The sequence below is a fragment of the Streptopelia decaocto genome (genome assembly GCF_964273445.1).
Source record: "Streptopelia decaocto genome assembly, chromosome: 2".
Taxonomy (NCBI): Eukaryota; Metazoa; Chordata; class Aves; order Columbiformes; family Columbidae; genus Streptopelia; species Streptopelia decaocto.
In genome coordinates this window covers 73053719-73078468 of record NC_138655.1, presented here as the reverse complement: position 1 = coordinate 73078468, position 24750 = coordinate 73053719, and the positions used below count along the sequence as shown (strand labels likewise).

The 24750-nt window shown below is 41.1% G+C and overlaps 1 protein-coding gene across 13 annotated transcripts in view; it reads right to left on the bottom strand.

Moving 5' to 3' along the window:
- The window catches only part of GRB10 (growth factor receptor bound protein 10), a 147919-nt gene that overhangs the window by 85592 nt on the left and 37577 nt on the right, over nucleotides 1–24750 (bottom strand). For 10 of the 13 annotated variants that reach the window (XM_082047053.1, XM_082047050.1, XM_082047052.1 and 7 more), the window contains one exon: nucleotides 1455–1548. In XM_082047053.1, coding sequence (XP_081903179.1) covers nucleotides 1455–1548 — 94 coding nt within the window. Of the gene's footprint in view, nucleotides 1–1454; nucleotides 1549–3541; nucleotides 3561–7875; nucleotides 7909–24750 lie in introns of those variants that run through there. The other 3 variants (XM_082047049.1, XM_082047048.1, XM_082047046.1) reach the window with 3 other exon arrangements.

Sequence of the window (24750 nt, the reverse complement as noted above, 5' to 3'; positions counted from 1 at the left end):
TGTCTCAAAGTAGCTGAGGCAGAGCCACACATCAGGTGACACTGTACAGATCCTTCTGCAGTACAGCAACATTGGCAGAGGAAAAGAAGAATCTGAAAAGGAAGTACTACTCTGTACGAAAAAATGTCAGGGTATAAAATTAGCCTTTTGCCACCAAAACGGAATACTACCTATCTCTTTAATAAGTGTTCAGACTTCATGAGCAGCAGCCCCGCATACTCTAACACATGAACTTAGACCACACATGATGTGTTCCCCCCAAAAATCCCTTGACTGAATGGCGATACTTACAAATAACTTCAGAAGTTACCTATATAGATCTGCTCCAGGATTTGCGCATCCCAAGTAGGTGAGATTAATGTAACAGTACCATTCGAATACGAATGAAAACTGGAATTTATAAACTTGGTTTTGTAAGCATGCAAGCATGGCACAACACACTGCCTGCGCTACTGTAAATTTTAGATTGGATAACATGACAACCTGTTATCTTCTATTTTCAACTGAAAGCAAAGCTTTAAAAAGCTGGAAGACTTGGAGGGCAAGGAGCGAATTAAAATAAAATCCTCACTACAGTCTGGGACTTGTTTGTAAAACTTCAATAGTCTCGAGGATCTACGAGTCATGAAATTCCAGTCTTGCTGCCCTTGGCAAACAAAAGCAGCTGAATTTTTAAAGGAAACTCTAAGCATATCATATTTGATAAATATTTTAAGTAATAAGTCTGTGATCTTTTTTGTTTCAATAGCCTTGTGCTGACTGGAATACTATTAGCTGTTGCACTGAAGAAACGACATTTGAAGATGCCCTTCAAGGACTTGGTTCCAAATTAAGCCATCATGAACCCTGAGAGTAAGGGGATTCACCCGTTAAGATGGCACTCTGTTATTAATTCTTTCAAAGCAAAACAAATAGAGCCGAGCCAAAACATTCCTGCTATAATAGTAACTGTCTTCCTTTACATATCCGAACAGACACAAATTGGCAAAGAAATACTTTTAAAATTTCTTTTACAACATCTAGTTCAGGACTTCCTTCCCTCGAATGAGCTGATTTCTGTCACACAAAGCAAGTAAACATACTTTTCTCCTACTGCAAAAGTTGACCACAGCCCTGAACCTTTCTTACAGCAATGAAAGATTTTTCAAATGCAACTTTAACGTTACAAATGTTGAATTCAATTTCAGTACTTTCTCCTCCCCCCTCCTAAAAATGGGAGAATATACCTGCCACGAGATGCACCAGTTCTTCATCATCTTTACCCACAGCTCACAGGACAGTTGTAACAAAAAAACCCCACTATTTCTTAGCTCTCCCCCTCCACCCATCTAGAACTTTTCTTTTTTTTTTTTAATGAGAAGGAGAAATGGGAATATGGAGGTAAAATTATCTCTGCATATACAGCACCCTGGCTTTCCCCCAATGAGCCTGGATGCCCACTCACTGTTCCCTACCTTGGTGACTGAGAGAGATGCGGTTAGATGGTTCTTGGAAACCCGGTTCCACCAGATCCCGCCGACCATGAGCCGAAGTCTGATCTACATTGTCCTAAAAACAGAAGAGAAGAAAATCAGGCATCCTGTACTCCCTATAAGCTACACTGTATAGAGCCAAACCACTGATACAAAAACATCCCTGACATACCTCTGAAAGAAGAAACCAACGTTAGAGAAGGAGGTGGAGAGGAGGGAAGGTTTTAGGGGGACACTAGACTATTACATCAATACAGGTGTCACAAATCCAGAATCAATAATTCTGCTGTTGGCTCATCTGTACATCAGTTTTGCATTTCAAACTGGGAAACATTGACGTTAGTGCAATTTCTAGCTTAACAAAAAGTTTCTTCTTGCATCAAATTATGTGGAGGCTTGGGGTTTTGTTTTCTTTAATTCCAAGTGTGTGGTTTAGGGGTTTGTAACTAATTAACTGGACTGAAACAGATTCAGTAGTGAACTACAAAACCTCAAGTGGAATCAGAAGTTCAATTTAGATACACATCCATAACTCTGGATGCCAACCTGTATTTTTTTTTCTTACTAGAACTCTCACAAGATCAGGTTTCAAGAAGTTTTAGCACAGATTGAATTTGGCTAAGTCTAAAATACCGCAGTTTCTCACAGAACTTGCCAAAAAAAGAAGACTAGGAGAAAGCAGGAAAATTGAAATATAAACAAAAAAATTACAAAAGCAAGATAAACCATGCTGAGTTTTAGAAATAAAAGGAGGAAATTTAGTGCAGGTGCACAGTTTTACAAAGTTGGCACACCTTTGCATATACCAGCTAAAGGTAGGTATGGAAAACCAGAAGCAAGTGCATAAAGTTGACCACATTAATGTATGACTGCCCATGAACCATGCTGCAGTGACATACGTGACTGGATACATGTTCCTGCTGTGCCCAAAGTGTGAGATAGATACATGACAGCATGACCTGCATTTATGTCAAAACATAGGAACCACCTTCACAGCAAATGACGTTGTAGTTATGGCAGAGCAACAACATGCACGCAGCGAGCAGCAATTCCACTATGTACACAACTGTGAGCTCTCAGCCCAACACTTCCAGTTGACAGAATACAAGCTAATGCTAAAAAAACATAATGGATGTAGTGTTTGGTGATAAGAACTGTATATAGTTATAAAGGATACAGAATAAATTACATTATCTCTTCTTTGGAGAGACCATCTCAAACAGCAGTTACTGAGCTTTGACTCAAGTACTCAAGCACCGCTCTTGAGTGCCTCCACCATCAGGGATCAATTCAGTAGCCCAAAGGCTTTTAAAAAGACAGAGACTGCCAACAGTGGTATGATTAACGGAGGTTTTAACAAGTAAACAATATATGATAAGATATGTACGGCATCCATCATTTTATGCCAGATATAAGTGGAACCACTCGGCCTTCTGCCTCCATATTGGCTACTTCCCGTTACAGCTCTTTACATCCCTGCCACCGATTTCCACAACACTGGCTGTTGTTTCATAAGCCACATCTAGTTAATCTCACAAGTTTTTGTACTTATCTCCCAGGAATTAAGAAAAATTAAAAAAAAAAAAAAAAAAAACAAAAAAGTCAGACTTCCTGTCAGTATGACTGTATTTGTTTTTACTGTCTTGAAACATGGCAATATTTGTTAGCTCTTTCCCTGAAGCTAACTGAATGGTGTTGGGAACACGCAGCTCCCGAGCTCCTGTCTGTGTCAAATCCCTTGCAACCACAGGGTATCACATCCTAACATTATTACCACTTTTGGAGCACTAGTCGTTTTCACTGGATGTATCTCATTTTCTCTGGGATACCACACAGTCAGCACTGACCTGGCCAATAACATCTCAATTTTAAATTTCAGGGACTTCCAGCACAAGAAGGCCACTGCAGGAAGCAGAAAGCACATACTAAATTAAGAGTCTGCTCCTCAGAAAGTTTAGCATAATTCTTTCAAAGGCTTCAAGGACAACAGTAGGGAGAAGATGCTTATCTAGAAAAAGTTGCAGTCAGAACTTAAAGCCAAAGTCAATTGTTCTTTAGTTATTTCAAACCTAGTACAAAGGTTGAGAGGTGAACATCGCAGAGATGAAGAACACAGCAGCAGAACATCCTTCATCCTAGCACAGAGCTTTCCTTGCGCGTTTCCTCCCATGCAATTCAACATCACATATTTATATCGGGTAGATAAAACTCCACTGACGCAGTTCAGTAGCCTTAGTGCCACTTCCCAGGAACAAGTCCGGATATCCAATGTGTGGATGCAGTTGCTTATTGCCTCTCCGCTGGGAAGGGTAACAGGGCATCCCAAAATAAACAGAAGGCTGAACACGAGAACCAGTTATAGGCTATTTGTTACACACCTAAATGTGTTTCCAGTTGTCACAAGACATAAAAGCCCCTAGTGGAAGGCTGGATTCATGCAATACTACGTAGAAATACAGGACAGGATGGCCAAGATGCATCTTTTTACCTTTGGGTTTCCCACAGCAGTAACACACAAACACTTAACTCAGAAGACCCTATTTCAGGCTTAGAGGTGGCTGCAAGTCCGTAACTCTTCAATGAAAACAGATTTTTTTTTTTTTTTTTTAACTAGCCATTGCCAATAATTTACAGGAATAGGATTAATCCTCTCTGGAACCACCTCACAGCTGTACCAGAAGATGCTGAGAACCACAGGTCTTATTCACAAAGCTTATGCCAAAGTCACAGTGAGATAATATCAAAGTTTTCAGAAGCAGAGGTTTCATTGACTAATGATTGCCAGTGCTGCCTTTACAAAGCTGATGCCCCTGCTCATTTTGTTAGATGCAAACCCCTGCCCAGAAGGTCCATGAGTTCTGCAGCTTGAGCAGACTGTAGAACCAGAGGTTTCCTCCGGCCACCGAGGGCCAGCACAACCCAAGTGCTAAAGTGAAGCGACAGACGTGCATAAACAAAGCCACACCTGTTAAAGCAATGCAGGTAGCAGAGAAGAAAAGGTAAGGGCGGTGTTATTTAAAGAGCTCAGGGTAGTTTCACATGACCCTCCAGAATCTGTTTGTGTCCGTTGTGCACAAACAGTGGCACCTGGCCAGCTGCAGCACAGATCAGACAGGCACTGGAACAAGGTTAAAAGAAGAAAGGGGGGGGGGAGGAGGAATTATACAATTGCTCCATGCCAGTGGCCTCATTTTTGGGCCCCACTTGGGGCCATGGCCAAGGCCCTCAGCAAGGTGGGCACCTGCTTTGGTCCATCACCGTCCCCCTCACTGCTGCTGAAACCAAGCTCCTGGTAAGTCATGTGTTTGCTCCGTGTTTTAATCCCCAGCTCTCCCTCCTCTTCCAATAAATGCTCTCAATATGAAATTAAAGCATGTTACTTAACTTACTGTACCGTCCAGCTATTGTAGTATTTTTAGAAGCTAGCTGAGCATTAGCCCTCGCTGACTTGTTTGCATGTACTATTTTCTCTGGCAGTCAGCATCTGTGACCAAGGATGATTTAACTGAGTGACTAGCAAGAGTGCTACAAGGATCTGAAGCAGGGTTTATTTTTTTTTCCAGAGTCTTTTAAAGCAACAGCATTTCATATAGCCCAACACACCATCATTACAGGTTAGATTTCAGTGTCCTTTTGTAAACCTACATTGCATGATGCAAAATGTGACATGCTTCCATTGCATTAAGAGCCAAAGTCCACTCATAGGCAGTATTATCTCTATGTATCAGTAACCAGGACAATCTGGATTTATTTTTCAATATATAACCAAGCCTTTCAAGTTGCACTCCTTCTACTATGACATACGATGTTTGCTCCTGTTTGTGCTAGCATGATAAGCATTTCAGTTATCAAAGAAAACATTAAATCTGGTGTTTTAATCAGAGAATCAGACAGCCATATACTATAGCAGCTCTGCTGTCTGCACGTGTGCTCTTTAATCACTTCTATAGCTCCAAGTGCTACTGTTCCCACCTGCAGGTCAGCTCAGAAGAGGACAAGACATTATTAGTCTGACCAGTGTGTTGCCACTGCTCTGTTCTTCTCTCATCTTGTTTTTTTCAGGACAGGTTATCCAGACAGTCATTTACGATAGTCTTACAGGTAAATAGGGCTTAGAAAAGCAGATACAAAAGTACAGACAACAAGCTCTCATATATACTTCCCCTCTGACTCTTTCTTTGTAAAGAAAGGGACCTGACATTAGCAGAGACAGAGCAGCTTTCTGTAGAGGTCTGGAAATCCCCTTTTACTGAAGGCTTCAACTTTTTCCAATTTGAGCAGTCACTGGATGTATATGTGATGAAGGAAGGCTACGAGTAGCAGCACAGCTTCTCGGAAGCTCCTGGGAGCATGGCCAGACCAAGGACGTCCAGACCACCAAGACAACAGTCCCCGGTTTTGCATTTACTGTAGCTGTCTACAAACCCACACAGCCGTGCCCCTTAACAAAAGGTTCAATTGAGCAAGAGTCATGCATACTCATGCCAGCAGTCCCACGGCGACAAATTAAGATCATGACATACTTCTGATGTTTGTACACCATCCAGCACAACAGTGAGTCAAGTCAGACGTGCTGACGGGTCCCACTGCGGTTTAGGAGAACATCAAGGCAGATACACCTCGATTTGCACAGAGGCACTCCTGCCGCCCCAGGAGCTCGCTGCCTACCTGGCAGGGCTACACCGAGGTAAATGTCTTGAAACAAGTCAAGCATAAAATTAGCCAGGTCATTACTTGAACCACCTTAGCTTTCCTCTGTTCAGGCAACGTGTAAACCAAAATGAAGTACCTTCTGCTAGCATAGACTGAGGAAATTATTGTGAAGTGTTCAAGTATAAGGGGTTTCCAGAAAAACACAGTTGTTAAAATTCACTGAAGATGGTGTTCCCCAAGGGCTGTGAAACAGTGGACACAGCTCTATGCTCCTGAAGCAGAAAGCGAGTACTTCCAGAAATTACGCTTTCTCTTTGTATCTGCAACTTGTTACTCTTACACAAAGGATACAGAACTAGATGAACACTTCTTTACCTGACCCAGTACTGTGATTCTTAACATGCTTCTGGATTTTCCTTAGGCAACAAACAGATAAAGCCACACTTCTTCTGAGGACCACTTCATATGATTCTTCACTTCCCAAACAAAAGACTATTTGCATGTATGTAAAGTAAATTTCTGCATTGTTTTCAAAGCGATGCTTCTTGTTTATGCCATAATTTTGCAGCTTTGGTTTACTTAAAGCATCAAATGTACAAAGAGGAAAATAGACTCAGTTATGATTAAATGCTGAGTGGCCAGCTATTCACCTTAACAAACTTTCCTATAAGTTACTGGTATGTGCAGCCATCCACAGAGTCTCTGTTCTGTCACTCAATTTGACTCTTAGCCCTGTGAATGCAAACACATAGGCTGTTACAGAAAGAACTCCACCTGACGGATCCAGACTAATGTTCAAGCTCCAATCCAAACTCCACAGTCTAGATCAGGTAGTAATGCACATGATGCTCCTTAAGTCACTGGGCTTTCTAGTGGCTAAAAACCAGCAGCACAGTCCCCTACCAGATATTTCTTTGATACAACATATTTTCAGCCTGCTGACACCCCAGAGCTTGAGGAAATTTGTCCCAAGTACAGTCACGAAGGAAGAGCAAGGCTCTTGGGTTTGCCTAAAGTCACTGCTTTGCAAATAATATCACGTTTACTCAAACACAGTTCATATTTTTCACTGTCTTCTCCTAGAGCTCCAATCACATCTTCCCTGGGCCAGTGCTTAACATGTCACAGAAATAAAGAAAAAGAAACAGGCTTTGCACACCAGGCAAAAAACTTTAAAGCGCATTCTCAGACAACACGCATATTACATAATTAAAGACCTGTAACTAGGTTTCCTGCCTCTTAACTATAGTCATTTGACTAGGTGAGAGCCAAGTGAAAGGCTCAGTAAGTCAACAGAGTAACCGTGACCCTAGAATTTTAGCATTCCCATTGCTAAGAGAGCTTGTACAAACAAGGGCTTAAAATAAAGCCACTTAGCTTTGTCAGGAGTCCCGCTCTCTCTCCTGAAGCAAAAAAGCCACTAACGGCACGAATCCTGATTTTACAGTACTGGCTGTCAAGACTGCGCGCGATAATCCTGGAGACCAGGAGCAAACAAGCCCAGCTTGGGATTACGGGAGCAGCAAAGGCAGCAGCACATTCCTCCCAAGACACCGCGGCACCTCCGATCCTCGCTGCTGCAAATCAGCAAAATCATGCGATAACCTGGCAGGGTGCACAGACCTATTTCTACCCACACATCCATACCACCCTCCGCAGACTTACCAGCACACCACACAACATATACAATAGCTACAAGAAACATAACATTAACAGGAATTAGCAAATAAAGAAGGAAAATTAGACTGACAGACAGACAGACCTGGGTCCACGGTCTGTGTCTCTGCGGTGGCTGGGAAATCCGTTAAATGAATCACAGGAATTATATTACATCCCATGATGCAGGGGAAGGCAGAAAGGGTTGCCAGTCTGACCTTGGAGGAACTCCCTCCAGACCCCTGTCTGGGTTTCAATAACCCACTGACCAGAAAGTCCTTCAATTCAGCAAAAAAATGGGGGGTTGGACCCTGTTGTCAGCACCAAAACCCTGCAGTGTACATGTTCTAAATCAGTGGTTTCTTCTCCAACACCAACAAAAAGCTTTATAAATTCACAGACTCTCACATTTATACAGTATACTGCTAAAGCTGAGCCAGAAATTTATTTTTATAAAGGTGTTTCAGATTTATTTTAAGGATTACCAGTTACAGGACTTGTCATACCTGCACTGCAACTGCTATCAGAGCAGTTTGGTTTCACATGGAAAACTGTTACCTACTAGCCATTTTTTTCCTTTTCCAAAAACAAAGTATCTCGTCAGCCACCCCAAGGAAAAAAGAAATAAGAAATTACTCTGGCAAGAGCGGGACCACAATTAGCAACCTCCAACAGTATCTGGTAGCAGCAGTTTATTCATAAAAGGCTTTTCTCTGGTAAGGCAGGAGGGAACATACCATGCTAGCTGACAGCTTCAGCAATGCACTTCTACAGCACGCATAGACGCCAGCTTTACAGATTCAGCTTCTCTAGGCTGGTCTTTGCAAAATTGGCATTATCACGGTTTTCAACACTACTGCACCAGAATTTGGCAAGAACTACATCAAATTAAATGTCTCTCATGAGATGCAGTCCTCTCTTAGTATAAACCGCGTTTGCAAGAATTCAGCTGTCTACCAGTACTCTGCACAGAGAAAATGGACAGTATATTACCACACTGTGCACTTTTTGGACCAGACTGCCACCTATTATGGTACAAAAAAATTCAATGCCATCAAGGTTGCTGTCTTTTAATCAGCTAGTAGGGAGGGAATCCAACTGACAGGCTCAGAAATGCTAAAGCCTTTGTTCTATTTTTAATAAGACTAAAACCACCGTGGCTGTTAGAGACAGTTTACATGGTTTACAGCTAAAATAAAGTCTTGAAATACAGAAAAGAACAAGTGCACAAGGCTCTTGGTGAAAGCAATCACTTCTTGGAGCTGTCTTCAGCTAGCAAGCACTTACAAAAATGAAACAGTTACTTCCTGATAAAATGCCTTTTTGATTCTTTTTTAGAACCATAAACTCAGTTCCTTTTCATTTCTAACAAAACACCATTAAATAAATGAAGTTTATATTAGGAAATTCTTCACAGTAGAAAATTATATGCTTCTGTAGAAATTCTGTTTCTTCTGCTGGTCCCCATAGATCCTGATAATGTATCTTTAGCTTGTACTTAATTTTCAGTTAGCCTTACCTCCAAAGCAAATCACTCTCACTGGCAAGGGACTGCCACTGACAAAGCTACCAAAACCCTAATTTATTGCATGTTCCAAGCTCTTTGGTTTTGGTCAATACCAACTTCACCAATGAAGTCTCTGAAAAATATCTTTTCTATGAGAGAGAATTGTATTTACCAATAGGAATTCAACAGAAAAAAAATAGAGTTTTGTTACTCTGATAAAGTATAAACTACAGTAATATGTCAGATTCCTTTTCTTTTTAAAAAGGCTTTTCAGTGAAATTTTGCATCATTCTCTTATCGAAGAATTGATACATAACACACATTTCACCAATTAAATTGAGCTAAAAGCACAGCAAGGCTTCAATGAACTTAATGATCCATATGTGTTAACTACTATAGTGGATGATGCTCATGCAATCTAAGGGAGTAATGCAACCCATATGAGTTGTTGCTCTTACCTTATTCAAGAATTTTTACCAGGGTCACTTTCTATGTTTTGTCCAAGTTTCTGGAGTACATTGTCAGACTATATTCCTTCCTCATCAGAAAGATGAAAAGAAACATAATGAGAATATCTGTACCCAGGTGCTGTGGAAAATTTCAGTATGTCACACACCTGCTAACACACCTGTAATGTCTTCAAAATTACCTTTTTAGCTTACATTAAAAAAAAAAAAAAGAAAAAATAAAAATCTTCACATGTTCTTTTGGGGGAAGTCGTAACATGCAACAAGAAGGTACAGGATATTTGATCCTTTCCAACCCGCTGGCCTTCCCATGCTCAGACCTGTGAAATACAAGGTAGCTCATCTGTTCTACTTGGCATTGAATCTACTAGAGCTCAGGTTATAGCAGCGCTGCCGGCCAGCTGCTTCCAGGAACATTGGCTTCGGGGGTCAGGTTTTGACAGCACCCTTGCACCAAGTGGAAGGGAGACGTTCTGTGAACTTTCTTGTACAGCCTGTCCCAGCGCAGGCTAAGGATGCCCTGCATTAACCTTGGAAGGCTCAATGCTTAAAAGGATGAGCCGAATGGACTCCGGGATCTGCCACTGCAGCAACATATGTGTGTTTCCTGCCCAGGCAGAGTGTAGAGAAGGAAGAAGTACTATATGCATATAAATACACTCTCTTTAAGAATAGATATTCAAACCTTTCTGCTTTGGGAAGTAGTAACCCCAACCAGATTTACATGAATTACATGAAACTGTAACAAAGGAATGAAAGTAGCGTGAAACACAGAGTAAAGCAATTTATCCAATCTGAAAGTGAGTCTGCTTTCTTAAAGGCAACACTGCTATCCCCTTCTGTCGTCTTCATGCTTCAGGTTCAAACTGAGGGTTCGAACAGGCCAATATGTGAGGATAATTGTTCGCAGCCCTCCACAGAGCTGATAAAATGATCAGCCTCCTGTGAGGCAAGAGCCACTGTGCTCACACAGACCATTAAAATTCACTTCAAACTGGAAACCTGATTAATTTCAAGTGTCACGTTGCACAACTTCATATACAATAATACTTTGCTATCCCTACTTGCTTCAACTATCAGCAATACGGACCTTATCTCCCTATTATCCAAATCACTGCAATTTAGGGTGTGCTCCCCTCCTTCCCTGAAGAGTGATCCTTAGCACTAGATAAGTAATTAACTAGGCCTAGAAATGGCTGTCCCATCTCATCAAACTTGTGATTCTGATTATCTTGACTACACAGCTTTCTGCTTAGATAAAGAACTGTCTACCTGCTACATGGTACAATCTGCCCCAGAACTAGCTGCCCACCCTCAGACAAGGACATTTGTACTTTAGGTGAGTTGCTTCCAGTTAGATACAGAACTAACTCCTTACACATCTCCAGAACAGCAAGCCTTACCAAAAATATTATACTTCAGAATCTCAGATATGGGGTAAAGATTTATACACCTCAGATGACAGCTCCATAACCTATTAAACAAACAAACCAACCCACAGAAATCACAAACACATCTCTGAAGCACAACAATCATGCCTTTTCATTATTAACAACCCAGCATCAGATCTTGTATTGGAACAGACAGCTATGCTCTCCTCTAACCAAACAGCAATGTTCCACACTCTCAGAGCAGATCAGTAACGTAATTTACGCAAAGAAAATGGAGTGCAAGAAATAGTTTACAATATAAGGGTACTTAAATAGTTCTTTTATACTGCCTACGTTGCAGTAATAGGTTACTTTGCAAGCCCTTGGGGAAAAAAAAAAAAAAACAACACACACACAAAAAACCTCACACCCAAAAAAAACCCCCACACAACTACCAACAATTGCCAATAAAACAAGGTCCCTGTATTTCTGCATTTAATCAGGTTTGAACCTCATTTGACCAGCAGTTTTAAGACAGTCACATCACCACACCTTTCACATTGATGCACCAATTTGTTTGTTTGTTTGTCTAGGAAAAACAACAAGAATTCGTTGTCAGTGATGCTCTGTTAGAGATCATACATAAAGCCACTGCTCCCAAGTGCTAGAAATAGTGGGACAATATTTCTAATACAAATTATGCTGCAGTGCTGCCTACGTACAAATTGTCAATTCACAGCAGTTGGAAAGAACACAAAATAAAAATTAAGCTAAGGCTAAGAACAGGGATTGTCCTGGATATTTCAGTGCACCACTGTCTTATCCCCATTTCTCAAAATGCAAGAAAATTGCAGTATTTTCTTCATCTTCAGGGTACTTATTAGAATTTTTTTAAAAAGTAGTAATTAGTGTGACTATAGTAAAACCCAAGCAGCTCAAAGGTACTTTTAGCCTGAGAACTTCTCTCAGTGCTCTGGGTACTTTACCGATCTCCCTCTGATTTTCAGAAATCTAGGTACAACATGAAATGTGCTTAATTGCTACGCTTGTTCGAGTATTACTAAATACATTTCTATATATATATATATTCATGTATTGGCTGCCATGTTCTGTCCTCCTTGAGGAAAGCAAGCTAACAAGAGATAGCTCTACCAGTTACCCAGCAGAAAGATGGCTTTATCAGAAAATATTTTTGACTTAACATTCTCAAAATGAAGAAAATTCACAAAAACTCAGTAATTTGCATTTAAATAGTAACAGGTTACATGTTTCAAGCTCCCCCAGGAAAACCCAATATAAAGTGTAAATCTTTTGCCCAAACCGGCACTCAGAAAAAAACCTGCTTGCTAAAAGTAAGCATGTCAATCCCCTCTCCATGCTTCGAAGGTTTTGCTTTTGTTTTATAACTAGTTGTTCACAGCATAAGTGTGTCAAGAGACCACTTATTTTGTATACCTTCTCCCCACTTCTTGCTAATGCCTGCTAGACACATCCAAGAAAGTTACCCACAACACATCAGAACATACATCGCAATGCTCCAACATGGTCAGTGGCAGCAGCTGCCTTAATTCTGCACAAATCCTCTGAATACTGGGCTATGTGAAGGCCTCAACAGATCAAAAAGCTTTCAAAACTACCAGTATGTTACTGGAGGAAGGTGCAGCATGCCAAAAATTACCCAGGCAGCATATGAAATGAAACAAGCAAACCAACCCAAACAAGACCTGCCCAGGTACAGGGTCTCCAAACAGAGAGAGATTTCAGAAATTGCAAAGCTGGTTAGCCAGAAGAAAAGTTCAAGAAATCCTAGTTATAATACTGCCATGTGTGCAACAATTGATCGTGTTGGCTTCAGCAATGCTGAAACACTACAGCTATGAACTACAAGAACATTTCTGCAAATGGTTTTCTACTGTTTGCTCCAAGGAAATAGGAAGCAATCAGATGAGCTGCTGTTAAATCAGTATTAAAGTGACTTTGAAACGCCTTTCTTTTTCTTCTTTTCTCTTCCTTGAAACCACTGCTAAGATGAGAGAAGAAAAAAAAAGTTATTTGTCCAAGGGGCTAGGATCTTGTGCATGGGCAGCTACCATGTGTCTACTGAGACGGCGATTAACTCCGGGGCTCAGGGGCTTTTGCAGCACAATCAGTATTTATTATACTGCTTCCTTTAGTGTTGAGCCATTCTTTCGAACACAAAAATGCAGATCTATGGAATAAAGGTAGTGGAAAAGACTCCTACTGAGATTAAAGTCAAAGCAGAGATCAAAAAAAAAAAAAACAAAACTTTGAACTAAGCTTTAGAAGCAAGCTGTGGGTGAGAGGAACAAGCCACTTTCTGGATACAGTTGAAATGAAGACCATTACATATCTAGTTAAAACAAGAAAATTAACTGTGGCAAGTTACCTGGGAGTTCATTATTACACCACCACAAAACTGACAGCACATGTGCAATCTTGCATTCTAATAACACACGTTATTGTATTAACATCCCTGTTGCAGGAGATGGCCAGTGGGACAGTTGATAAGAAGGCTCTGGTCTTGTGGGTTTGGGTTTATTTTAATCTGCAGGGCAAGTCACGCTCTAAAAGATACGCTGTCGGAAAACTATTTTTCCGATCTGCTCTCATCCAGCATAGCAGCTATGGTTTGCGACTAAACCATCCAACCAATTAATGTTCAACAGCCAGCAGTTTGTCATCATTTTGAGGACATAATGGACTCCAGAAAAAACAAGATTGCAAGAGATGCCTTTTTCAGAACATCTTTAGCACATTTGGTTAACCACTTGCTCATGTCATAAAAAAAAAAAAATTAAAAAAAAAATATATATATCTATATTTCATGCAGAAATTTCATCAGCACATATGTAGGAAGGTATTTTTCCCATTAAACTTACAACATGCTGCCCTATACTTCTGTATGGTCAGAAGTAGAGAAATGGGTACGCTGAAGTCTTAATAGGCTCTACAAGTGCCTTAAAAAATAGGCTCTACAAGTGCCTCCAGCTACAGAAGCCTGATGGTGATTGCCTCAAATGTTGACATTAATATTTGGGTTGAAAAATTCTGGGTCTGTCATGCATTTAAAAGAACAAAAAATTAACATACATTCAGTGTGCATGTGTGGGCAGGTAAACATGCTATAAGCTGCATTAATAAATGGGTATCTGCAACATTAAAGTGATCTAACACATCAAGTAACTGAAGTGATCCAACAAGTAAAAATAACACATGAAACATGGAGGAACGTTTATGTACACAGGATCCTAGAGAAATGATCCTGCAGAAATCTTTCCAACAGGTGAGGTCATGATGGTGTGATCATGGCAACCACTCCTGGCTTGCCAAGGAGTTCTTGCTTCCTTGCTAGTCAAGGAAGGATGACCCCAGGAGAGATGCTCTGGAAGAAGAAGGATATGCAGAGGTGGAACAGGACAAGAGCTCACAGGACTGTGGGAAAAAGCCCATGGAGGCAGACCAGCCACAGGTACAGTCATTGCCTCCTGACATCATCATTGCCAAGATGTCCTCCAGAAAAAGGCAGTGGTCTCCTTCCAGAAGGGTCAAGATGTCTCCTCCCAAGCTCCCCCAGGCACTGTTCTCCATCAGCCTGCACACAACCACTCCAGGAAACGCTGAACAGCTCATGTCCCTGCCAGGGGGGTGGAAGAGACAGAAAACCCACGGGCAGGCAAGGGAGATGTTACCCTTGCCAGGCCAAGCACAGCCTCTTTACAGTCAGTAAAACAATCAGTAAAACAGTTTGTGCATTTAAAGGCTTGTGTCAGCTCTTTCCTGACCTCCTCTGCCTTTTCACACTCCAGGCATGGGGGGCAGCGGAGATACTGCCCAAGCAGAAGAGCTGGAGCAAACAAAGGATTCCAAGAACAACAAGGAAAGCTTCTATAGGTTAGCAAGGGCAAAAAGATGGCTAATATTAATCTATTTTGTGCTCAGTTGTGCACAGGACCCAGCATCTAAGGACGCAAAAGATAGCAACTTCTTTGCCTCAATTTTTCCTAGGAAAGTTCATCCTCATATTTCCCATGTCTTTGAGCATACTGTCAGCATCATTTCTCACAGTGAAGGACAGTTATGGATCAACACAAGCTAGCTGGACCAAGTCCCTGGGATGAGATGGGATGCATTAGAAGATGCTAACGAAGCTGGCCAATACCACCCTGAGGCTGCTCCCCCCTATCTTCAAACAAATGTCACTGATCAGAGGAGGACCCTGACAACCACAGAGGCAAAAATCACATTCATTTTCAAAATGGGCAAGGACAAGAATAGGAGGAACCAGAAGCTGGGCAGCCTTGCCTGGTTTCTGGCAAGACTATGGAGCAAGCTCTCCTGGAAGTCATTGCCAGGCACATGAAGGACAAAAAAGCAATTTGTAAATCTATGTTGGGTGTTCCAAAGAACAAAGCATACTTGACATTTCTGCTCACAATTTTATACTGTTTATATTAAGGGTCTCATCTTCTCAGGAAACCAAAGCACTTACATGGATCATTGTGCTGCCTTTTGATTTCCTTATAATGTTGCATATGCTAGGTTCTTCAATTATCTAGTTAAGATTTTACAATATTGGACAATCTTATGGAATTCTAGAGTATCTAGTTATTTTTATCAGAAAAGCAGGCACTTCATTTGTACTCCCGACAGCCCAAAGCACTCTGCCTCAGATGAGGCTAAAGACTGTAGAAGTTAACTGCAAACTTGAGAAGGACCTACTGCAACAGCATAAAATTCATCAAAAACACTACTTTGCCTTCACTGAAGCATCAGTTTTACAAAAACCCACGTGAGCTGAAATAATGGTCTGTCACTCTCCTACAGTAATAGCTTCAAGAACTTCTTCAAGAAAGGTGCCAACACCACTTTGTCAGAAACCCCCTCCTGAACTGTGCAGAAGTATTCAGTATTCTGGGGAACTTGCCAGCATGACAGTATTTACTGTATGACTAATATGCATTAATGAAGCACAAATGGACAACTATTTACTTGTGCTAATAACTAAAGCGCTTTATTAGAGCTAAGGCCTCTAGCATGAAGGATTGCCAGGTTCCTCCACTTGCCAAAATTATGTCAAAAAATGGAGCCAGTGTGTAAGACATCAAGAGCTACAGCCAGTGTGTAGTAGAGTCTTAAGTTATTGTTTAACATTCAACTTGCAAAGGACAAGCATGCTCCAAAACCACTGGCTGTATCCGAGGGCTTGTCTTTTCATTGTAGAGGCTAGAATTTCAAATATGCACACTGGTCTTACCAGTACGCAAGCCAAAGCTATCTTAAAATAGCAGTAAAGCCTGAGAGCTTTGCTGGGCATTTGTGTTCTACCTTTGATTGCTTGTTGTTCTTTCAAAACCAGAAAGAAAAACACTGTATCTTAAGGCCTCAGATTAAAATATCAATACTATCTAGCATAAAAGGCCATTAATACCAATAATCTGGCCCTTTCTACATGAAGGATTCCTGAAAGCTGATCAGTTTGGTAAAATTCCATCCTGAAAAAGCAAGGCAAATTCATCCAGCACAAAGTCCTTGTTCTGTGCCCTGCTCTCCATGACACATCTCTGAGAAGGGAACGTACCTGCCACACTGGAAATACACCTGAAAAAAAGGGCAGAGTTTTGTGGGAACCTAGGGAGAACTTTTGAAACTGTATTTTAGGCTGCATTATATTAGAAATTAAAATATATATATATATATATATATATATATATCCTAGAGAACATAAAACAAGCAGCTGAAGATCCTTTTCAGTCATAGCTAGTGCTAGGTGGACTTGACTCATCTCTAGCTTCACAAAGCTGAGGGTCACACTCCACCACCAAAAACGTGGTGAGTTTAGGCTGTTCTTGGTGGAATCAGCAGCTTCAGTTCAAGACTCAGCTGCAGCATTATGATTAGATGTTCTGCAGGTGTAGAAACTAAGTGACCCCTACCATAGGACATCACACTAATAAACCACAGTTTCTTCTTAGAAACAAAAAAATTATACTCTCAAAGTTGATAACATTTAAACAACTTCCTGCAGAATTACAGGGGTTTGTTTTTTGTTTTTTGTTGTTTGTTTTCTCCCCTCCTTTTTCAGCTTCAAAAAATACAAAATCGTAAGTTCTTATGAAATAGTGTCCTTTGATCAAACAGACTCCCTTTAGACTGTGTAAGGCAAGATAACCTACTGTGCATAGCTTTTAGCAAAGGTCTGGATCTAGATATATTTCTTGGAAATACTTAAGTATAAGACATTATATCTCCAGTCTTTTCCAACGATAGAAAAGGCCTCTTTGAGCCAACTGGCATGGACAGCAACACCAAGAATTATCTGAGCCACAGCACTTTTCAAGAAAGTGACAGCTCCAAATGCACAGCAATCTTATCTTCCTCTTAAAAAAAAAATCGTCTTCTCTAGTGGTTATTATTTACTCATATGTAGAGCACAGAACATCTGTAGGAGGAAGATTCCTTAAAAGCACACAACCCCAAGCTATCACTAACACGATTCCAGTTGACTATTACAACGACAATTAAAAAAAAAATATACTTCCATTCTCTTACATTTCAGGTTTGTATTCTCTTACATTTACACAGACATTTTAAGTATGAAGCAGTCTTAGCACTGGTACATCAGCTTCACTCTTCCATCAAGTGAGAGCTGTTACGAACATGAAAACACTCATACTGGTAGTTCTCCAAAATAACCAGTTGGTTAACAGCTTGTTAAATATTTACTCATTTGGAAAAGATCCTATCTATTCATAAGAATAAAAAATATACTGGATTTAGTTTGGTGTTATAGTCTGCTAAACTGATTGTTACCATTAGTTCAGAGTGGTTTCATTAAGCGTTGTGAGAAAACACCAGAAAATGGCCTGTTGTTATCAACATGGGTGTTTTTACAATCTGGAAGCAGCATCGTAAAAGATGCACAGAAGTCAGAACCTAAAGAGATCTCTCTCTCTTGATTTTCACAAGACTACTGACCAATTGAGGTTGGAAAGGACCTCTGGAGGTCATCTCCACCCCCCTGCTCAAGCAGTGCCACTTACAGCCAAGTAGCCCAGGACCATGTCCAGATGGCTCTGATTTATCTCCAAGGATGTAGATTACACCACCTCTCTGGGCAACCTGTGCCAGTGCTTGACCATCCTCACATTGAAAAAGTATTTCCTGATGTTCAGAGGGAGCTTCCTGTGTTTCAGGTTGTGCCCATTCCCTCTTGTCCTGTCACTGGGCACCACTGAAAAGAATCTTGCTCTGCCACCTTTGCACCCTTCTTTCAGGTACTTATATACATTCATAAGATTCTGCCTCAGCTTTCTCTCAAGTAAAAAAGGAGTGAACTGTAGGTTTAAACATGTACCAAAACCAAGGCTAAATCAAGGGACAAATAAGAGACTGATTGTGTATAATGACATAAGATTAAAAGATAGGTTCAGTCTACTGTTCAAGCATGAGCATGAAACCATTAACAGGAAGATGCAAAATCAGGCTTCTTTATTTGTAATTGTTTCCTCACCACTGCTAGTACTAATGGAAGTAGTAAATGGTAAGATTGACCATTAGAGTGCTTTGAGTTGGTTGGGTATTTTTTTTTTTTTGGTGGGTTGAAAAATCTTATGTGATTGAAAAATGTGGACCCAGGCACTTGAAATTTCTTGCTCACATTTGCCTTCTAAAAAGACTTCATGTATTGCAAACCAACTGCTGTGTAAATTAGAATACAAAAGTAGAAATGCAAACAATTAAGTACAGACTTCCAATTGCAATTGCAGAAAGGTAAACTGGTACAGAAAAAAAAAAGTAATTTATGGGTATTTCTTGTAAGAAGGGAAACTAATAAACTGTAGAAAAGCTTAGTGAGATATACACATTCATTTGACACTGTTTTGCTTCTTATACAGTAGTCTGATGACACAACAGTGGGTCCAAATGCACTTCCAATGGCCTCCTTATGTATGTACGACACTTATTTCAATGTTAATGAAAACAACTGCTTTGGGGACAATTTTTTAAACATTTATTTTCAAGAAAAAGAGACAGAGGCTAGAAATCCAGCTCCAGTTCTTCTTCAACATAAGCCATCCAGCTGATACTCCAGCATCAACTCTATCTGTAAAAACATTTGCAGTCTACACTGAGGGAGACAGATTTCATAACTTCAAATTGGAGGCAACATGTCTTATAAAAACATTCACTAATGTTCTCACTACTTTGCACTTCATGTTTGCTGCAGTCCATCAACCCTCTATACCACATACATGTAAACTGTTAAAACAAGAACATCGTCAATGAAATATCTGTTGACTGACACCATATTTCACAAATCTGATGACTTTCTGCATTGACAGTAGCAACACTTCAGCTTCATTTCTTTATACAATATGCAGAAGAATGAAGCAATGCAGTAATGCCTCTGTTGTTTTTTCACTCAGCTATGTCCAAGGACTTGGAAAGCCTGCTTGTACACTCTGGTCCTTCCATATTACCTGTTAGCATGAAAAACCCAAACTCCGGGCCAAATTCTATACAAGCAACACCCTTTTACATTTAAAAACCTAATGAGAATAAATTAAGCTGCCATTTATATTGAATCTTAAAAATCATGTGGCAAGGTTTTGGTAGCGGGTGGGCTACAGGTGTGCCTTCTGTGAGAAGCTTCTAGAACAGGGGTGTCAAACTCATTTTCACCAGGGGCCACATCAGCCTTGCAGTTGCCTTCAAAGGCCTGAGTAGGAGTACATACATGTATACAGTCTTAAAATTACATTCTGTGCTAGAAGCTTCCCCCATGTCCGATGGAACTGAAGCCAGCCAGCTCCAAGACAGACCCACTGCTGGCCAACAACAAAACCATCACAAACGGTGGCAGTGTCCCTGCGATAACATATTTAAGAAGGGGAAAAAGTTGCTGTGCAATTGCAGTTGGAGAAAGGAGTGGGAATATGTGAGAGAAACAACTCTGGAGACACCAAGGCCAGTCAAGAAGGAGGGCAGGAGATGCTCCAGGTGCCGAGCAGAGATTCCCCTCCAGCCCATGGTGCAGCCCATGGTGAGGCCAGATGTCCCCCTGCAGCCCATGGAGGTTCACGGTGTAGCTGAGATCCACCTGCAGCCCATGGAGGACCCCACACCACAGCAGGGGATGCCCAAAGGAGGCTGTGACCCTGTAGGTAGCCCACACTGGAGCAGGCTCCTGGCAGGACCTGTGGGCCTCATGGAGAGAGGAACCCATATTGAAACAGGTTTGCTGGCAGGACTTGTGACCCCGTGGAGGACCCACACTGGAGCAGTCTGTTCCTGAAATGCTGCACCCTGTGGAAAAGGTCTACACTACAGCAGTTCATGAAGAGCTGCAGCCCAAGGGAAAGACTCACATTGGAGAAGTTCATGAAGAACTGTCTCCTGTGGGAGGGACCCCATGCTAGAACAGGGGAAGAGTGCGAGGAGTCATCCCCCTGAGGAGGAAGGAGTGGCAGAGACAATATGTGATGAACCGGCCACAATCCCTGTTCCCCGTTCCCTTGCGCCACTCAGGGTAGGAGGACACAGGGAAATTGTGAGTGAAATTGAGCCTGGGAAGAAGGGAGGGGTGAGGGGAAGGTGCTTAAGAATTGTTTTTTCTTCTCATTACCCTACTCTAATTTTAACCGGGAATAAATTAGATCAGTTTATCTGAGTTGAGTCTGTATTGGCCATGATGGTACCTGGTGAATGGTCTCTCCCTGTCCTTATCTCAACCCACCAGCCTTTTGTTACATCCCCTCTACCCTGTCCAGCTGAGGAGGGGAGTGATAGAGCAGCTTAGTGGCCACCTGGTGTCCAGCCAAGGTCAACCCACCACAAATTGTAAGACAGACCTCCATAGTCTCAATAAACAACTGTCAATAGCCAAGTGAATGAAGATTTTCATTGTCAGGCAGATGAATGCCAAAACACAGGTCTTGACAGCCCTTCCCATATAGGTTTTCAGTCTACTTAGACACAAATTCTGCAATTTAATTTTTTTTTTGCTGTGTTTTTTAAGACAAAAGATATTTTATTCACACAAACTATTTAACATCTTTACTGACGATTTAGATGAGGGGACTGAGACCATCATCAGCAAATTTGCTGATGACACCAAGTTGGGAGGGAGTGTCGACCTGCTGGAAGGCAGGAGGGCTCTGCAGAGGGATCTGGACAGACTGGAAAAATGGGCTGATTCCAATGGGATGAAGTTCAATAAGGCCAAGTGCCGGGTGCTGCACTTTGGTCACAACAACCCCCTGCAGCGCTACAGGCTGGGCGCAGAGTGGCTGGAGAGCAGTCAGACAGAAAGGGACCTGGGGGTACTAATTGACAGGAAGCTCAACATGAGCCATCAGTGTGCCCAGGTGGCCAAAAAGGCCAATGGTATCCTGTCCTGTATCAAAAATAGTGTGGTCAGCAGGACAAGGGAAGTGATCCTTCCCCTGTACTCTGCATTGGTGAGGCCACACCTGGAGTATTGTGTTCAGTTCTGGGCCCCTCAGTTCAGGAAAGACATTGAAGTGCTGGAGCGAGTCCAGAGAAGAGCAACAAGACTGGTGAAGGGACTTGAGCATAAGACCTATGGGGAGAGGCTGAGGGAGCTGGGGTTGTTTAGTCTGGAGAAGAGGAGGCTTAGAGGTGACCTCATCACTCTCTATAACTACCTGAAGGGAAGTTATAGCCAGGTGGGGATTGGTCTCTTCTCCCAGGCAGTTAGCAATAGGACAAGGGGGCATGGGCTTAAACTCTGCCAGGGGAAATTTAGGCTGGATATTAGAAAGAAATTCTTTACAGAGAGAGTGGTCAGGCATTGGAATGGCCTGCCCAGGGAGGTGGTGGACTCGCCGTCCCTGGAGGTTTTTAAACTGAGATTGGACATGGCACTTAGTGCCATGATCTAATAAACGGACTAGAGTTGGACCAAGGGTTGGACTCGATCTCTGAGGTCTTTTCCAACCCAGTCGATTCTATGATTCTGTGAAACTCAGACAGCAGCATGTATACCTAGATCAGACTGTTCAATTCTGAAGCTATATAGAAGGCATATGGATTCCATAGGGATGAGGACTCTGGAATCCACCAAGGTAACATGAGCATTTATTTTTTTTCTGCTAAAACAGAAACCCATTGTAACCACCCAAAGCAAACAACCCCTGAAAACATAAAAAGCAAGTCTCCTTAAACTCACACTCACCAAGACCAAGCACCCTAGGAAAACAAGTATAATCTCAATAAGCCGTGGACTTGGATCAGACAACCTCCAAAAGTGGCTTTTAACTTACTGTATCATTTTATGAAAAACAAGGATCAAAGCTGCCATACTAAAACCTGGAGAACCTGTGCCTAGCTGTTCCTTCAGCTGAAGGAAATGTACTCCCATAACTACAGCAGTCACATCATCTTTGCATCCAAAAACCTGACAACATTAAAGGAGGCTTCTATTACAGTAGCTAGCCTCTAACTGATTAATTCTCTTAGGTACTTACTTCCCTGGTCTTGAAGTGTACAAAGTTTCTCAAGTATGATGTGCAATATTCTGCTTTCTTATCCGGTCAAGAGGACTGTTATTAACAATCCTGAAATCCACAGCTCTGCACATGTAGGAAAAAGCAATTTCCATTTTTTCCCTGTTTTGTGACCAAGTGGTTGTGGTGCATTTTATGCCAAGTTAGACAATGAGTATGATGTGAACAAGTGCTTGCTCTAATCATAATTCAGCTCCCTGAAAACAAATCCTATTAATAATTAATCAAGTTGTGCCTGCATCTTGCTTATGAGAAAATAAATGGAAGTCAGAAAATAGATGAACAGAACATTCCCACATGCCCAGAATTTTATCTTCAGAAACTGAGAACAACAACATCCTTTTGCTATTTATGTCACTGAGACTTGCACAATTCATGCATCCAAGGGTTAAAGAACTAAATCTTCCCCAAGAGTTCAAGTCACTGCACATAAATACTGTTGTGACTACAGATTGCAAAAGAACGGAAACACAGTAAATCATCCCATTTTTTTCTGAGAAATTCTGGGACTATGTTCTGAATTTCCAGGAAAAGAAGATAAACACTGCCAATTCTCACTGCTGGATTTTTATTGAAGAGTTCGAGAATTTGGAAAGGGCTCCTGAAAGCCAATAAAAGGTAGTATTGATTTTTTTCCACAAAGCTAGAGATTGTTTCTAGGAGAATGCACTCAGTGTGACTGGTTTATGTGCTAACTCCTGAGAAAGTTTTTTTTTTTAAAAAAAAAGGAAGATCCGAAAGCTTCCAAAAGCAGCAAACACTGCAAACAAAGAGCCCAGTAAGAAATTCAGATATCCATACCTTGCCAGTCTTCCCAAAAACAGAAAAAGGAAGGGCAGAGGGGGTTGGCAACAAGGCATCCTAAAGGATATTCTGTAGTGCACATTTGCTTATCCAGGTTCTCATTTTCCCAAACTCTAATGTGACAATTTATTCTAAACACTGACATTACAGCATTAAGGCCCCAGCTTTGGGGACCCTGGAAGAAGGTTCTCTGTAGCCTTCCATTCATATGGAGTCAGAAAATGTACTGAAAAAAATAGAATACTTCTTCACACTCTAATGTAGAGCATATTTAGTTTAACCTTCTTTCAGCCCTTTACCAACACAATACTGGCACTGTAGCCAAATTTGAAAGACAAGTTGATGAAAGCTTCTATGTCAGATTTAGTAGGGGTGGAAAAACAGATGTTCAGGGTTTTTTTAATGAGAACTTCACTTCTGACAGAAGGCACAGTAGTTGTGAATGGGCTTTCAAAGATAGTCTTTAAACTGGCTACCAGCACTTAGGATAGTTAACACACAGCAAGTTATGAGCAAAAATAATTAATTAACAAGGACTCACTTTCCCACCAACTTAAATCACCCAAGTTGCTTTGACACTTCTAGTCTCTTGACTGCCCCAGACTAATGCAGATTATCTACAGGATTTATAAGAGCAGAAGGAAGTACCAAGGAAAATTCCCCTTCTTACTGCTTATGAACAAAAAAAGACACTATTTTAATGAGCAAGTTTGACAACCAGTAAAGAATTTGCAGTTGAAAAATGACTGCCTACAGTGTCAAGTTTCTCTTACATAGCTCTCCTCTCCCTCAGCTCCATATCATGACTCAGATAATGCTCTAAATGAAATGGAGGCATAATTTCACAGCATAATTTCTTGAAGTCCAGGCACATGTACTTAAGTGTTCTTTAAAAAAAAAAAATCATAGATCCATGTCTAGTAACAGATTTTTTGGGACATATAATTTCTCAAAGTCTATTCTGTTTTTATATCTGCAAAAGCACTTAAAAAGGAACTGTTCTGCTTTTCCTGTTATCAGAAAAAGCATTCAGGTACATTCAACTGACAACTCAGCATAAACTAACGTTAGTCTTAACTAATTCAAAGCTTCCTGTTGGAGAAAAAATTGGAAACTGGCATGATACAAAACAGATGTTTAAATCCTATAGAGTTTTGTTGGGGATTTTTTTTGTTGGTGGTTTTGTTTGTTTTTTTCTTTTAAATGAGTAGCACAACTGTAGTAACCACTACTAGTAATGTTTCTCTTGGGAAAAAAGAAAAATGTTTCAAT